This window comes from Cladophialophora immunda (genome assembly GCF_000835495.1).
Source record: "Cladophialophora immunda strain CBS 83496 unplaced genomic scaffold supercont1.3, whole genome shotgun sequence".
Lineage (NCBI taxonomy): Eukaryota > Fungi > Ascomycota > Eurotiomycetes > Chaetothyriales > Herpotrichiellaceae > Cladophialophora > Cladophialophora immunda.
This window is the reverse complement of record NW_015622543.1, coordinates 1,804,898-1,819,611: the sequence shown is the minus strand read 5'-3', so window position 1 is coordinate 1,819,611 and position 14,714 is coordinate 1,804,898. Positions and strand designations below refer to the sequence as shown.

Genomic DNA, 14,714 nt, shown 5'->3' with positions numbered 1-14,714 from the left:
GCACCGCATATGTGCTTTATTGGCGGGGACGGGGCTATTCAATCACACCCTATTCTTTGCACCGCTACAAACTGCTGCACTATTACCACCCGTTCGTAACGCCATCTTTCTTCCCTTGCAAGACGAACAACACCCAGAGCACAAAGCATTTCCCGCGCAATATCCCAGAGAGATCCCATTACCCAAGGCTCCTTCCTCCACGTGGCTGTCTCTCCAAAACTGCAACGGAGATCCCACCAGCCACCGTTGATTCCTGTAAACAGACATTGCCTTTTTGCCCATCCCAGAACTTTTGATATCTCTCAAGGCGCCGGCGCTGGTCGTGGCGGCTTCCTCCCGTAAACAACATGCAATCGAGTATACAAATGGTAATCAGGGTTGTTCAGATCTCTTCTTGCCCCAGCCAGGAGGACCTCGACTTCTGCAGGCTCCCAGCACAGTACTCTGGTGAACAGTGCCAGACTGTAAGCTTGCATTGCTTCGGTCATTATCATGTTCATATTTACACCCAAATTCTTTCGACGGGGCTCTTTGGGCCATGGGGACAGTGGAACCTGGACAACTGCATTAGGTCTCTCTACAAAAGCAGTTGCCATCTTACCTTGTGAACTTCGTGGACCACATCTTGAAACCCTGCTCGGTCCACCAGACCCTTGATTTGTGGGCTTATGTTCATTGTGCGGCCGAATTTCTCTGCCGCGTTGCTGAGTTCGGTTTGCCACTGACATGGAGAGTCAGCCTCGGTCGCTGCTCCCAAGATCGATGCTTGAAATCATACCGTATGCCAGAATGAATGTTCAGGAAGACTATTATCGTCCGTGCTGCCCCATGCTGTACCTCTAGGTCAATAGGGTCGTTCTGCTTGGCACCGCATTCGCCTCCTCACCTTCAAAATCGATGATTTCGACCCATCCCCCTGGTCTGAGGTGTTCTATGCACTGCTGAAATAGCTTTTCCCAGTCCGCTATACTGCCGCCCTGTAGTCTCACATCAGTTAGGTCCAGATGATGGTGCCGTTGAATGTTTGCTTGCTCCATGATTTGACCAAGCTCGGAAACACCAATGGGTTGAACATCGACCTACCATATGTCCAAGACGAATAAAATCAAACCCGCGCTGGAACGTCCACTCTGATTCGCAGTCGTCTATGAGAAATTCCAGATTGGGCGGGATCCAAGTCGGCTGAATCGGGGATGAATCCGTGGCGACAACCTCTGCCATGGGGAAATTGTCGGCCATCTGGATTGCCCTGGGCGAGGAATCAGCTGGAGAACAATGGATTTGTGGGCCGATAGGCTAGACGAACCAAATTCCAGTGCCGGTGCCTATGTCGAGAATGCGTTGGGGCGTCTTGATCGGTGCTTTGTAGAGCTCTCCGCCGAGAACCATGGACTGAACGTGGTGAAGAAGGTCGAGTCTTTCCTGCTCTTGCTCGTCATTGGGAGCAAAATACTGCCCGGCCTTGTAGGAATGGTACCGGCGGCCATTCTCGTACTGAAAGTCAAATACGCTCGAAGACGCAGAAGTATTCTCGGAATAGGCGCCTATGCTTTCAGCATAAGCAGAATCGGTGTCACCGCCGGCCGCCATGAAGACTATTTCTCAAACGGCCGTGGTTCCAGGCTCCAGAAGAGCGCGGTTCATGTTGCTGGCGCCTCGTATGCAACGATCAAGAGATCTAGAGGGAAGGAAAGCGCGACAGAAGAGATTATCAGACTGGGGCCAGGTATCTCAGCCTGCACATAAATGCGGGCCAGCAGGTCCCAGATCCTGAGCGGCTTTCTGCGCCCTTTGCAGTCTCAGACATGCCGGCTCCACCAAAAATTGGGTGACGGATAAGCAGCGTCGACGGACGGGCGAATAGAAAACCTGTTCACACACCTGAAGGTGATGGGCGAGCAGCTTGACGCGATGGCTCGTAAGCACTGATCAGCCATAGTCGCTGCCCCAACGTTCGCCGTTAAGGGCGTCCCTGTGGGTGTTGTTGTGAAGGACAGGCACACTGCCCCGGGTTGTTCAACCCTCCACTTAGTGGGGAACTCGCGTGGCAGAATGGCTCTTGTGTCGATTGTCCTTCTAGAGCGTTGCGTTTGTGGCGCTAGATGATCGAATCGAATCGGTTCGTCTGCAGGAAGTAACGGATGCTGATATTGAGGAGCGCCGTTGCTGCGGGAGTTCGCGGTGCGCACATTGCACATGGCTGTCGTCCCACATATTTGCGAGTTGTAATTCCGGAAAAGATAGCCTCCCAGCTATGAGTGGACCACCGTCCAACTTCCTAAGGAAGAAAGATGCATCTCGCTGCAGAGTGGGCGAGAGGGAGAGGCTTGTTCGGCAAGGATGACGGGAGCGCAGGAAGTACTGGGTACCTCTAAGAAGACCCGCCCTTATGCGGAATATGCAGCACCTAGAGTATTGTGCCATTGCCAGTGACTTTGATTTCCAAGCTGGTGAACAGCGGGGCGATGTAGTGAGAGTGGTGAGAGTGAGAGTGGTGTGGTGCTTGGTGCAATCGTGGTTGGTGGGCGCAGGCGTGGATGCTTGTGCGGCCACCACCGTCGATGGGTGCAGCGTTCACTCACCTCCACCACCAACCACCAACCACCTCAACTACTCTCGAATTGAGATCGGGACTTGGGCCTCCGAGAACACCATGCCAGGTACCTTACCTGTGGATTCGATGTGCCTGGTGTACCACTCAGTAGAGCCCTCTCCGAGAGAGCCCCATGCCCATTGTCGATTGCAGATGAGAAGACAGATTTGGCGTCTTGAACGCTCTTCCGCGGTTCGGCACGTTCTCTTATCTTCTTGGAGAAGCACATCCCAAGCATCCTGCTGGCCATCACTCTTGCAGGCACATCGTTCCCCTTTTGGTGCCTCTGTTTGGTGAGATGCAGCTAACCACCTGCTCGCAGACTCTCGAATTCTGCGGCCCTCCATCATGCCTTGACCGCAGGCCCCTGTCCTTAAGCGAAAGTCTGCACACCAACCCTGCATCCCGGCCTGAACTCCCAAGATAGGCAGTTCGCTTCCTGTGTCCTTCTGTCTCGAGAATGGGGAACCGGAGCGTCTCCAGAAGTGCACGCTATCGCCCAAACCGTGAACCACTCCGTCCGCACAGGCTGCACCCGCATGTGAAGCAATTTCAACCCTTTGCACAAGGATATTCTGCTGTCCTTCATCCTCCGTACTTGATATGCCATCAGAAGTGCGCCCTGAGGACGGATAATCCACGGCCCAGGTATGGCTGTCATCTCGTACTCGAGTCTCGCTGGTCTATTGGTATTGGCAAGCTTGGGCGGCCTTGCAATACTCGTTATCTATCGCTTGTTCTTCCATCCCCTCTCCAAGATACCTGGGCCGAAAGCTGCAGCGATCTCTCGCTTTTATGACTTCTATTATGATTGTATCCAGGGTGGAAAGTTTGTATTCAAGATTGAAGAACTCCATAAACAATATGGTATGCCGTTATACAGAGGTTTTGCGGCGGTCACCAACTAGTTCGCAGGACCCATTGTACGGATAGGCCCCAACGAGGTCCATATTCATGACCCGGACTTTTTCGACGAATTCTACAATGTGACTAGCCGCCTGGATAAAGATCCCTGGTACTATGCTTTCATCGCGTCGAAGGATGCTGGCTTTGGCACCTCCAATGTCGACCTCCATCGTGCCAGGCGAAAGGCGATGAGTCGATTCTTTGCAACCTCAGCCATCTCAAACCTGGAATCATCTTCGCGGGAAAAGGTGTCCCAGCTTTGCCAGCGTCTGAAGAGTATGCGTGATGAGGGAAAGCCCGTCAATCTTTCCAATGCCTTTCGCTGCCTTGCTGCCGACTCTGTCACCAATTAGTGAGTTCTTGCCGAGACTGGAGGTTTGGTCCAGAAACATCACCCTGACAGTACACAGTTGCATGCCGAAAGCCTTCAATCTCCTTGATTCAATTGACTTCGCCGATGACTACAATCGCCAGGCGCGTGTCATCTCTCACATTGCCGCATGGCACCGTCATATTCCAATCATCATTCCTATATTTATGCGGATGCCGAGATGGCTTGTCGCAGCTACCTCGACGGAAGGAGGAGTGATGGCTTTTGACTTCCAGACAGTATGGTTGTATCCGAGTTGTTCTTGGCTGGGAACTGACCCCGTTCAGGATTTGGCGCGACAGGCGGCGGATGCTCTGCATGCAGAGAAACGAAGCGACAAATCCGTGCTTGATGGCATCATTAACTCGGACGCCATTCCAGAGAGCGACAAGACTGTGGACAGAATCACGCAAGAAGCCCGCACATTAGTCGGCGCCGGGAGTGAGACCACCGGAAATACTCTGGAGACCATTACATTCCATGTTCTCGCCAACCCGGACAAACTTCGCCGCCTTAAGGCAGAGTTGGCTGGAGCGGTTGAAGCATCCAAGGGGAAAGGAGACCCTTTGACCGATTACAGCACGCTGCAACGTCTGCCTTACCTTACTGCAGTGATCAATGAAGGATTGCGGATTGCATGCAGCGTTTCGGGCCGACTCGCGAGAGTGAATCCTCGACAGGCGTATACGTACAGCTCGTATGAGCTACCTCCTGGGACAGTCATCAGCATGGCGATTCGAAGCAACCATACCTTTGAGCAAGTGTATCCCGAACCATTGTCATTCAAACCCGAACGGTGGCTGGTGACTGGCGAGGAACTGAAAAGGCTCGAGAAGTACTTTGTTCCTTTTGGACGTGGTGGGAGGAGCTGCATCGGCAAGGAACTTGCAATCATGAATCTCTATCTGACCATTGCAAGTTTCTTTTATGAGTTTGATGCCGAACTGTTTGAGACGACGAGGAAGGATATTGAGATTGAACACGACTACTTTTCTCCATTTCCCGCTGTAGATTCGAAGGGTTTGCGGGTCATGCTCAAGTAGTCCCAACAGGGAGCAGAGAGCCTGTTCATAGCGAGCGGTGAAGGAGCGTCAGGTATTCCACGTATCAGTGTCCTGAAGATGGTTCTATGGCCCTAAGCAGGGTCGTACCAACATAACACGATGAAGCATAATGGATGTTGTTGCCTGACAGACGGTCAGAAAGTGAAACGGCACAGCTTGCGAGATACGAGGTACGGCTGAAAAGGCGTGGCGGTGCGTATTAATATCGGGTCGCCTAAGCATCTTCTCCATTGTTGGTTGGTGCCGGCAGCCGGAGGGAGCAACTCTTTATAAAATCCATCTTTTTCCTTCACATGGCGTAATCGTCTATCTTTCTCTGTATATGTGGCGTTTGTGGGTAAGACATTGTGCTGCCTGACGCATTGCTTGTTCCTTGTAGACTTTTGACACCTTGACCGCTTTTCTTCTTGGCGAAAGCTCTTTGGAGACATCAGCATCCATCGCATCATGGGCCTAGAACGCAATTTCGCAGGCGATCACAAGGCGCACTTGGGCTACTGGGGGCCTCCTACTTCTGTTGCCAAGTGAGTCTCTCGAGAAGTGTCGATGGTGGGTGGCTTCATGGTGGACTGACTGACGTGGCGCACAGCTTTTGTGAAGAAGACTACGCCGTCACTCTCTACATCGGCGAATTCGTCAACAGCTTCACGAATCTGGCATACGGTGCGCCGCCTAGATGGAGAGTCCCATCGTACCAGCATCAGCTAACTATTCGCCTTGCAGTGTACTGGGCATTTCGAACGCTGCTCCCTGGAGAGAGCTTGCTCACCCAGCCCTCTAACCTCGCTCTGTTCTTTGTCGGGGTTTTCTCTCTGGTCTTCCATCTCACCCTGAAATACGAGACGCAGGTCTGCGACGACCTGTCCATGTTCTGGGTGTGCGCCGCCCTCGTCTACGAGTTGTACACCCTGGGCTGGTCGAAACCCGCCAAATTGGCCTTCGGTTCGAGCCTGACCGCTGTTCTCGGGGTCATCAGCGCCTACCATTACGCACTCCATCAGCTGTGGCTGCATAACACAACCTTCATCGCCCTGGTCACCGCGATCTGGCCGAGAGTATTGTATCTGATCCGGACCAGGTTCAAAGGCGAGCAAAAGCGGTATTGGACCAAGCAATTCCGGGTTGGCGGCTTGTGCTTCCTCATGGGGTTCGTCGTGTGGGTGATTGACGCAGCTTATTGCGGCGCTCTACGGGAGACCAGAAAGCAGCTGGGGATCCCTCTTGCCTTTGCCCTGGAACTGCATGGGTGGTGGCATATCCTAACAGCTCTCGGAGCAGGTTATTGTATTCGGGTGACCAAGGTCCTGACCCAAGAACACTCGTCCCCGTAACGTGCGATAGAGCCTCAACGGTCCCAGAGCACCCTGCAGCAACACCGCAACGGTCCAACAATTGCCTGATGAGTGGACCAGCCGAAGCGCTATCTGAGCAGCTTATCAGCACATCCACATCAGTGCCACTCCAGAGGCCATGAGCTCATCCTCGACCCAAAAGATCTCTGATGGTCCATTCAGATATCGCCAGGCGAACAACGAAACCACCCGATAGGCGCTTCGGAAGGAACCCCGGCTGGTCCTGCCGCGACAGATCACCTAGCAAAACTGGGGAATGATATCAATGGTTATAAAAACACGTCAGAAGCACTTCCAATTCTTTTTCTCAATGGCCACGGATGTTGTTCGATTGTATAATGTTTGAGTCGAGCAGCAATTCTTCGCGACCCAGCGGAAGAACAGCCTTCTGTATCATTGCCACGACTTCTGTGGGTATGTTGCGTGTCAACCCCGCCCCTCGTTGCCCTCTAACGTCACTTCGTCTACAAAAACCTGTAAGATGATAGATGCTTTGACTATTCGGCATGCCGTTTCGGCGATCCTCGTTCAGGGCATAACAAATACTTGTTTCGGCACACCACACCACAATTCGGCATTTCAACTTTGTTGTTGTTTCCGTCTCGCCGTGAAAGCCTTCAGTGCCATTACTTTCCACGATGCCGTTAATTTCGTCTAGAGCCAGCCCAATGGCGTGTCGCAGCTTTACATCTGGTGCAGGTTCAACTTCAAGATTCTATAGCAAATCTCGACGAGCCCTAGCGCCATCTGCCTGTCAACAATACCGAGAGTTCTCACGAAGTCGATTTGCTTATGCGGGCACCAGCTCTGGTACTTCATCGCCCAAACAAGCGGCTAAAGAGGGCGGCGCCGAGGCTCCTTCAATCAAAGAGAAACTACCAGATCCCGAGCGCACCCCCTTTCGCTTTCGAGAGTTTGATCTGGAAGGTAAAGTGTTCGTGGTCACGGGCGGGGCGCGGGGACTTGGTTTGGCCTTGTCGGAAGCCCTGATCGAAGCTGGAGGACAAGGTCAGTACACGCCCTGAGTTGGAGACTCGCGGTTGACATTGGTCGGGTGCCTAGTATACTGTCTCGACCGGCTACCGGAACCCGACAAGGAATTCTTCACTGTTCAGGAACGCCTGGGTCCCAAGTATGGAGGCTCCTTGAAATACGACAAGGTGGACGTCCGCGAGGCTGGCAATCTAGACCGGGTGATCGAGGAAATCGCCACGCACCATAATCGACTGGATGGCTTGATTGCTGCCGCCGGAGTGCAGAATGTGACACCGGCGCTCGACTACACGCCGGAGAAGATCGAGGAGATGATGAACATCAACTACAAAGGAGTCTACTGCTCGGCCGTCAGCTGCGCGCGACAAATGATCAAATACAACTGCAGTGGCTCTATCTTACTTGTCGCCTCCATGAGCGGGATGGTCGCCAACAAAGGTTTCAACTCGTCGGTTTACAATTCTAGCAAGGCCGCTGTCTGCCAGCTGGCCCGGTCTCTGGCGATGGAATGGGGAAAAATCGTCAATGGGAAGCCTATCCGCGTCAATGCTTTGTGTCCCGGTGCGTATTTCAGGGGTATCGCGCTTTTCTTTCCCACCTAACGCTTTTGGCATGGCAGGAAATATCATGACCCCGATGGTTCGGAAGAACTTTGAGGATGACCCCCAGTTGAAGGAGCTTTGGGAGAAAGAGAATATGGTAAGATCGCGCTCGCTGATACCACCTGTTACTAACATCGACTCGAAGCTGGGACGCATATCGACACCCGCGGAATACAGAGGGGCAGCTTTGTTTTGTCTAAGCGATGCGAGCTCTTTTATGACTGGCTCGAATGTGAGTCGTAGAGTGTGGCCCGTAACGAATTCACCCACTGACTCCTTTCTCCCAGCTCGTTATTGATGGAGGTTACACCGCATGGTAGGTTGCTTTTGACAGCGGCTTTGCACGTCTCTGCGAGGCAATCCGATTGTACCAACAGACGTGAATGTGGCGGATCTATGTAAAACCATCGTGCCAGTAGCATGCAATGGATATGCGTCCCAACATGTCGAGGCCCTCGCGTGGATCTGCATCCGTCTGAAGATGCTGATATATGTCGGGATGACAGCAGTCTCTTATCAGCTGCCAAGTTGAGACAACGCACCCACGGCTGTCTATTCGATCATCGATCCAAATTATCCCTAATCATGAGCACGGCTCATTCGCTATAATCTCGACTCTGCCAACGGCTGGATCCTGAAGTTCACTCTAGGAAAATGCAACCTGAGCCGCCCTTCGCCCACGTTTGGTTTACTCGAAATGACCACTTCCTTGACGCCTATCGAGACCAACTCGCCCTTGTCGTGATGCGTGAATCCAGACTCGATGGGGAAAATCTCGACCGTTTGGCCCTTCTTCAGTTTCAGCGGGTCGAGCGGGTCGACGACGCCCTCTGGCTCGAAGAAGTCCGAAGTGAGAATGCGGTCGATGGTCTCCTCGATCGACAACTCCGCCGGCGCGCCATTCTGCTCCTGCTTGTCCGCCATGGCCTTGCGGAAGCGGTCGACGTAGGCAAACGTCTTGGGAAACAGCGTCGCGCTGACAACGTCCTTCTCGAGGTACTCGAACATGTGCATCCTCTCCTGGAGCGTCCAGTCGAACGTCCAGATGCCGTGGATGTCGGCGAGGGTGGGCCCCGGGGTGTCGAGGAGGTAGTCCCGCCCGTCGGCCAGCAGCTCGTTCTCCATCAGGTGGAAGTACATGCGCGCGTGGGCCAGGGCCTCGGGGCGGCCCTGTTTCAGCGTCTCCAGGTCAAAGGTCCGCCCGGACATGTTGGCCCGGTCCTGCAGCCACGCCTTGTCGTGCACGACCTCGGCCGTCGGGGGGATCAGGCCGGCGGTCCGCCAGAACGGGCCTCCGTCGATGAGCCAGTTCTCGAACAGATGGCCCAGCCCCTTCTCAAAGGGGCTCTTCCCGCCTATCCTCGACGCGGGGAATAGTTCTTCGAGCTTGTCGATGATGAGGCGCGTGTCGCAGTATATGTCTCTTCCGATGGCGAGGATGGGGATGCGTCGGTACTGGATCCCGAGCTTTTCGAGGACAGGACGCGGGAGACGGTTGAGGACGATGCAGTGGAAGTACTTCAGGCCGCTCAGGGCAAAGTACCAGTCCATCTTCCTGCCGAAGACAGAAATGTCGTAGGTGAAGAGAATGATGGGCGGCGCCATGATTGCTCTGGTCGTCAGTCACGAGTCCTCTGATACCAAGTGTCTCTGATCTATCTCTCCGTGCCACGGACGAGAGTGTCTATCGCGTTACCTCAATTAACATGAACAGTCTCCACTTCCCCAGAATCTACCAGCCCGACAAACTTATCAAGAAACCGTCTTCCTGCCGAGTCTCCTCCCCTGTGGCGCCTTAGCGAAGATTAGTGGGACTTTGGTGACTGTACAGCTGCCACCCCAGATCGAGGACGACACCATCCTCCCTCCCTCCCCGCATTGAGATCTTCGTCCCGAGACGCAACCTCGGAAGGGCTGGGCGTGCACACCACCAGCACAGGCAAACCCTACAGTCAGTTTTGGACGAGTCAGGCCATCGCAGTCGCATCCCAGAACCCCGCAGAAGGATTTGCGGCACCTGTGGAGAGGAACTGGGACTCGTGGTCAACGGGCTTGACTCGAGTCGTCTGGGGACGCCAATTCGCATCGGATGAGACTCGAGAGGCGTTGAGTTTCAGACACATCCCGTGGTTAAGGAATTATTCTCGGTGCATAAAATATATAAGAACAGGGGAGAGGTAGGTCCTGGCAAGTACCCAGTCCCAAGGTAAACAAAATAGCAGGTTGCAGTGGTTCTATAATCCTTTTCCCATCCCCCAAGGCCTGCACGGCCTGTCCTCGCAGAAGGTGACCCTCAAACCTCTAGACCACCTTACATATCGATACACAAACTTCGCCAGCTATGGCCGACCAGCAGTTGAAATGGAAGATCCCGGAGAAGCGAGACTTCCTCGGTGGTGACCTGGTGGCGCAGAGCCTGGCGCAGCTGGGCGTCGAGGTCTCGTTTGGTCTGCACGGCGGCCATCTCGACGCCTTCTTGATCGGCTGTCAACTGGCCGGCATCAGACTCATCGACAGCCGGCACGAGACCACCGCCGTCCAGGCGGCCGAGGGATATGCCAAACTCTCGGGCAAAGTGGGATGCTGCTTCGTGACTGCCAACAGCGGGTATGTTTGATATGCGTGGTCCCGGACATGGATGCCCTCCGCCCTTCCCCGGAGCCCATATTCCATATATACATGGACGACGACACTTGAAATTAAGGAAAGCATACTGATATGAGACCCGTGGGTCTTGATGCAGGTTCGCCAACTCTCTCCCAGGTCTCGCCACCGCGTTTGCGGACCGCTCGCCCATCTTCATGGTGACATCGTCGCCGCCGCTGCGCGAGGCCGAGACGAACTCCCTGCAGGGGTTCCACGACCAGGTGGTCCTGGCCAAGCCGCTGACCAAGTTCGCGCACCGGGTGACGACGGTGGAGGAGATCCCGCGCATCGTCAGCTACGCGTTCAAGACGGCCATGTCGGGCATTCCAGGCCCCGTGGTGGTCGACTTCCCCATCGACATCCTGTTCCACCCGCCGCGCATGAACGCGCTGTCCTACGGCTCGGTCATGCGCCCGACGGCGGTGTCGCCAGCCCCGGACCCGGCCGCGGTCGACGAGCTGCTCGCGCTCTGGAAGGCGGCCAGCCGGCCAGCCATCGTGGTGGGCACGGGCGCCGCGCGCACCACGGACCGCAACGCCCCCAAGACCAGCCCCCTGCTGCGGCTGGCCGAGGCGACCAACACGCCCGTCTTCTACTCGCAGAAGTACAGCCCTGCGATCCCCTTCGACCACCCGCTCCGGGGCGGCAACTCGGGTGCGCTGGCCCGGGTGCGCTTCGCCCAGGGCCAGCAGGCCGACTTTGTGCTGCTGCTGGGCGCGCGCACGGGGTTCCTGCTGGGCGGGCGGTCGGGCGCCATCGTGCCCAACTCGGGCTGCAAGCTGGTCCAGGTCGACCTGGACGGCGGCGAGATCGGCAGGTCGCACGCGGTGGACCTGGGGATCGTGGCGGACGCGACCAAGTTCATCGCCGCGGTGCTGGACAAGGTGCAGCACGACAGCGGCAGCGGCAGCAACCCGCTGGGCCAGAACAAGCACGAGGCCTGGCTCGAGGCGATCCACGCCGTCAAGACCATGAAGACGCAGTACGCCGCGGACGCGGTCGTGCGGCCCGACGGGCGCCTGCACCCGTACTTCGCGATGCAGGCCATCATGGAGTCGCTGCCGGCGGACGCCATCGTCATCATGGACGGCGGCGAGGCCGGCGTGTGGGCGATGGAGCACCTGGAGCGCGCGCGCCCGGCCACCGCGCTGGTGGCGACGGGCTACCTGGGCTTCCTGGGCAACGGCTGGGGGTACTCGATGGGCGCGGCGCTGGCATGCCCGGACCGGCTGGTGGTCAACCTGCACGGCGACGGCAGCGCGGGCTTCCACATCCAGGAGCTGGACACGTACGCGCGCCACCACCTCCGCATCGTCACCGTCGTCTTCAACAACTTCTTCTGGGGCATGTCCGTCGCGGGCCAGGACCTGCTGTACGCCGACGCCGACCCCACGCGCGCCGTCTCCAGCCTGTCCCCCAGCTGCCGCTACGACCTCGTCGCCCAGGGCTTCAACTGCCAGGGCGCCATCGCGCAGGCGTCGCTCGACGAGGTCCGCGCCGGCGTCCGCGCCCTCACCGCCCAGGACCGGCCCGGCCTGCTCAACTGCATCGTCTCGCGCGACCCCGTCACCGAGGTCACCAAGAGCATGGTCGGCAAGACCGACGACAAGAACTGGATCGTCGTCCCCTACTACGACAACGTGCCCAGGCCGTACTACCGCGAGCAGGGTAGTGACGACAAGAACGGCAATGGCGTTGCCAACGGGCATTGAGAGCGCGAGAGGCAGCAGAAAAAGGACAAGGCAAAAACAGAGAATCCACCAAAAATCGGAAAGCCGTAATGACGAAACCTGTGGAGGGGGTGTGACTGACTTGCTTATACATACCAAGTCTTGTCGGAAATAGAGGCTGCAGGTTGAGGACGAATCATGCGGACGAGGCTGAGCATGCAAGGGGGCTTTGGAGGAGAGATGAGGCTTTTGTTTGGATTCAAGTACTCCCTATATCCCTCGCTATGCGACACGAACGTTGTACAAGAATATGTCTTTCAGACCGATTTTCATGTGGCTTCTTTTCCAACAATCCTTTGCACTTGAGAGTCGTAGGTTGAGTTATACATACACCCGGGCATCAACCTACAAGGGGCAGCCATAAAATCTGGACACCTTGCAGCCTGCAAAGCCCGGTGTGCCCATCGGTGAGAGTTCTAATACACATGTCAAAAGTGAATATTGGGGAATCGAGTGCGCCTGCCCTTGGTTTCCTGTACATCCATCTGACATGTCGCTTTATCGCTCCAAGATTTCTTTTGACGTCTTTTGGTGTTCTCGCTGTTCGTGAAGACCGACCCTTGAGCGTGTAGTGGCAGAATAAACGATACAACCCGAGGCTGGCGGCCATCGCTTGCAGACGAAAACCGCGCTTTTTCTAGATGGAACCACAAGTGTGGTTGATCTTGTAATATCCCCGGCAATCTATTCGTCAAAACAACGCTGTTCTCACTTCTCGCCCCTTCCTTTTGGAGTTGACGCTGAACCCGGGTTAGGGACTTGCCCGCTCGCGACGGCGTTCCGGTATGATCGCTGGATCTCTAGGTCCTGCCTTCGCTGGGCCTCGTACCTTGCTGCAGCATCCTTTTGCTTTTCCAATTGCTTTTCTTTCATTTTCTTTTCCATCTGTTCTTTGGAGGAACCGGAAACGTTCTGCCACGCCTTCTTCCCCATGGATTTCACCGAATCAACCCCCTTGTCGATGAGACTGCGATCTGCTGTAGGAGTTGGCTCAGGCGCAGCAGTGGTGGTTCGAGCAGTAGTAGTGATCACGGTCGGCTGGACGTTCATCCGTGAATATGGAGTGGTGGTATCTGACGCGGATCTCTGGTGCGGCAGCGGGGTCAACTTCAGAAGACGTCTGAAAGACGCGCTCTGCAGCGCGGTAACTTGTAGCTGGGTGAAAAAGCTGTTGATCAAGAAATAGATCTGAACGGAGGCTGGTTGGAATGCAAGGAAGCCACCCGTGATGAGAGGAATAATGTTTCGCACCACTCCCATACCGGGGAGCTGAGACTGCCCACCCTGGGATCTTTGAGTGGTAGCTAGGTTGACCCATGTAAGTGCTGCGGTAGTTATAGGCAAGATATAGATTGGATCAGTCACGGCAATGTTACTTAGCCACAGGAAGTGTTCGGCCTCGAAAGCTGGCACGGGTAACTGCGAGCAGCTCCTCAGAAGATTCCATGCTCCATAACCGAGCGGGATCTGAAATAATATCGGCCGGAACATCTTGGTGAAAGAGAGTTTGGCGTCTTTCCTGAGCTCTCTCATTTGCATCTGTGCCTCCAAAACCGCCGTGCGATCATGGTTTGCCAAAGCCTCTTGACTCCTTGCTTGTATTTGTCTTATCATGGGGCTGATTTCTTGGAATTTGGCAGTCATGTCTGACGCCGAGATTGCAAAAGGAAGGATTGAACCTCGGATGAGCAGCACAAGGGCTAATATCGACGCCGTCCAGGACAATCCGCCAGTGACATGGATATGCTCCAGACAGAACTGCATGAGAGCAGTCGGACCCGTGCCAAAATCTAGGCCACAGACATCTTTCAAGTATCCTAAGCCTTCTGGGACACTGGCTAGGTCCGGTGTGTCACCGGCTGCCGCGCCTACTGCGGATGTACTTTCTTGAGACTGCAGAACTGACTTTTCCACCTTTTGCAGAGCGTCTGATTCGACTACGTTCGCAATTGACGGGTCAGCAGCGTCCGAGGTGGAGTGCGAGGCCTTGACTGTCCGTGTTGATTCAATTGTCGGTTGCGACGGGAGCGCTGAAGCTTGCGCAGTGGACTCTGATGCTGGTGAAGGAGGAGTCGATTGGGAGGAAGGGTGTTCAACTTCGCCGGAGGGCTTGCTAGAGCCCCAGCCAAAGAGAGAAAGCGATCGAACCTGCTGTGACGAGTTCAATCGAGTTGAACAGGTATCCGGTCTTCGTATTGACCTAGAATTCAAGGTGTAATGGGAAAACTGTCGCGATTAGTATCACGTCAATTGACAACTCGCAGCAGTAGCATCGTACATTTCGTCCATTTCTTGACCCGACAACCACCTTCCTTTGGGCCCCACGAATCCCGCGACCCGACCACCTCAACCCCATGGATATCGACATGCTGGTCACGGTGTGCTGCAGGAAGTGTCGCGCGTGGGAATATCATGTCACAGCTTTCAGATGCGAATGGACCATAAAAAGTTACAAGTG

At 55.2% G+C, this 14,714-nt stretch overlaps 6 protein-coding genes across 6 annotated transcripts; 4 read left to right on the top strand and 2 right to left on the bottom strand.

Moving 5' to 3' along the window:
• Window positions 1-37: 37 nt before the first annotated feature.
• On the bottom strand, window positions 38-2,345 carry PV07_05134 (uncharacterized protein). Its single transcript, XM_016392007.1, has 6 exons — window positions 1,307-2,345; window positions 1,084-1,249; window positions 887-977; window positions 779-831; window positions 602-721; window positions 38-554 (listed from the first exon to the last, which is right to left on the bottom strand). The coding sequence occupies exons 1-6, from the start codon at window positions 1,588-1,590 to the stop codon at window positions 303-305; spliced, it is 966 nt and encodes a 321-aa protein (XP_016249526.1). The 5' UTR covers window positions 1,591-2,345; the 3' UTR covers window positions 38-302.
• An 802-nt stretch (window positions 2,346-3,147) lies between these two features.
• Window positions 3,148-5,107, top strand: PV07_05133 (uncharacterized protein). The gene is made up of 4 exons (XM_016392006.1): window positions 3,148-3,460; window positions 3,509-3,851; window positions 3,910-4,108; window positions 4,157-5,107. Exons 1-4 carry the CDS (start codon window positions 3,244-3,246, stop codon window positions 4,910-4,912), a joined length of 1,515 nt encoding a protein of 504 aa, XP_016249525.1. The 5' UTR covers window positions 3,148-3,243; the 3' UTR covers window positions 4,913-5,107.
• An 85-nt stretch (window positions 5,108-5,192) lies between these two features.
• PV07_05132 (uncharacterized protein) lies at window positions 5,193-6,671 on the top strand. The gene is made up of 3 exons (XM_016392005.1): window positions 5,193-5,457; window positions 5,523-5,596; window positions 5,657-6,671. The coding sequence occupies exons 1-3, from the start codon at window positions 5,381-5,383 to the stop codon at window positions 6,262-6,264; spliced, it is 759 nt and encodes a 252-aa protein (XP_016249524.1). The 5' UTR covers window positions 5,193-5,380; the 3' UTR covers window positions 6,265-6,671.
• A 282-nt stretch (window positions 6,672-6,953) lies between these two features.
• Window positions 6,954-8,200, top strand: PV07_05131 (uncharacterized protein; the record flags this gene model as incomplete). The annotated part of the gene is made up of 5 exons (XM_016392004.1): window positions 6,954-7,293; window positions 7,348-7,839; window positions 7,898-7,977; window positions 8,026-8,112; window positions 8,168-8,200. The coding sequence occupies 5 exons, from the start codon at window positions 6,954-6,956 to the stop codon at window positions 8,198-8,200; spliced, it is 1,032 nt and encodes a 343-aa protein (XP_016249523.1).
• Window positions 8,201-10,221: 2,021 nt separating this feature from the next.
• On the top strand, window positions 10,222-12,487 carry PV07_05130 (uncharacterized protein; the record flags this gene model as incomplete). The annotated part of the gene is made up of 2 exons (XM_016392003.1): window positions 10,222-10,487; window positions 10,624-12,487. 2 exons carry the CDS (start codon window positions 10,222-10,224, stop codon window positions 12,236-12,238), a joined length of 1,881 nt encoding a protein of 626 aa, XP_016249522.1. The 3' UTR covers window positions 12,239-12,487.
• PV07_05129 (uncharacterized protein) lies at window positions 12,425-14,668 on the bottom strand. The gene is made up of 2 exons (XM_016392002.1): window positions 14,535-14,668; window positions 12,425-14,482 (listed from the first exon to the last, which is right to left on the bottom strand). The coding sequence occupies exons 1-2, from the start codon at window positions 14,622-14,624 to the stop codon at window positions 12,965-12,967; spliced, it is 1,608 nt and encodes a 535-aa protein (XP_016249521.1). The 5' UTR covers window positions 14,625-14,668; the 3' UTR covers window positions 12,425-12,964.
• Window positions 14,669-14,714: the final 46 nt, after the last annotated feature.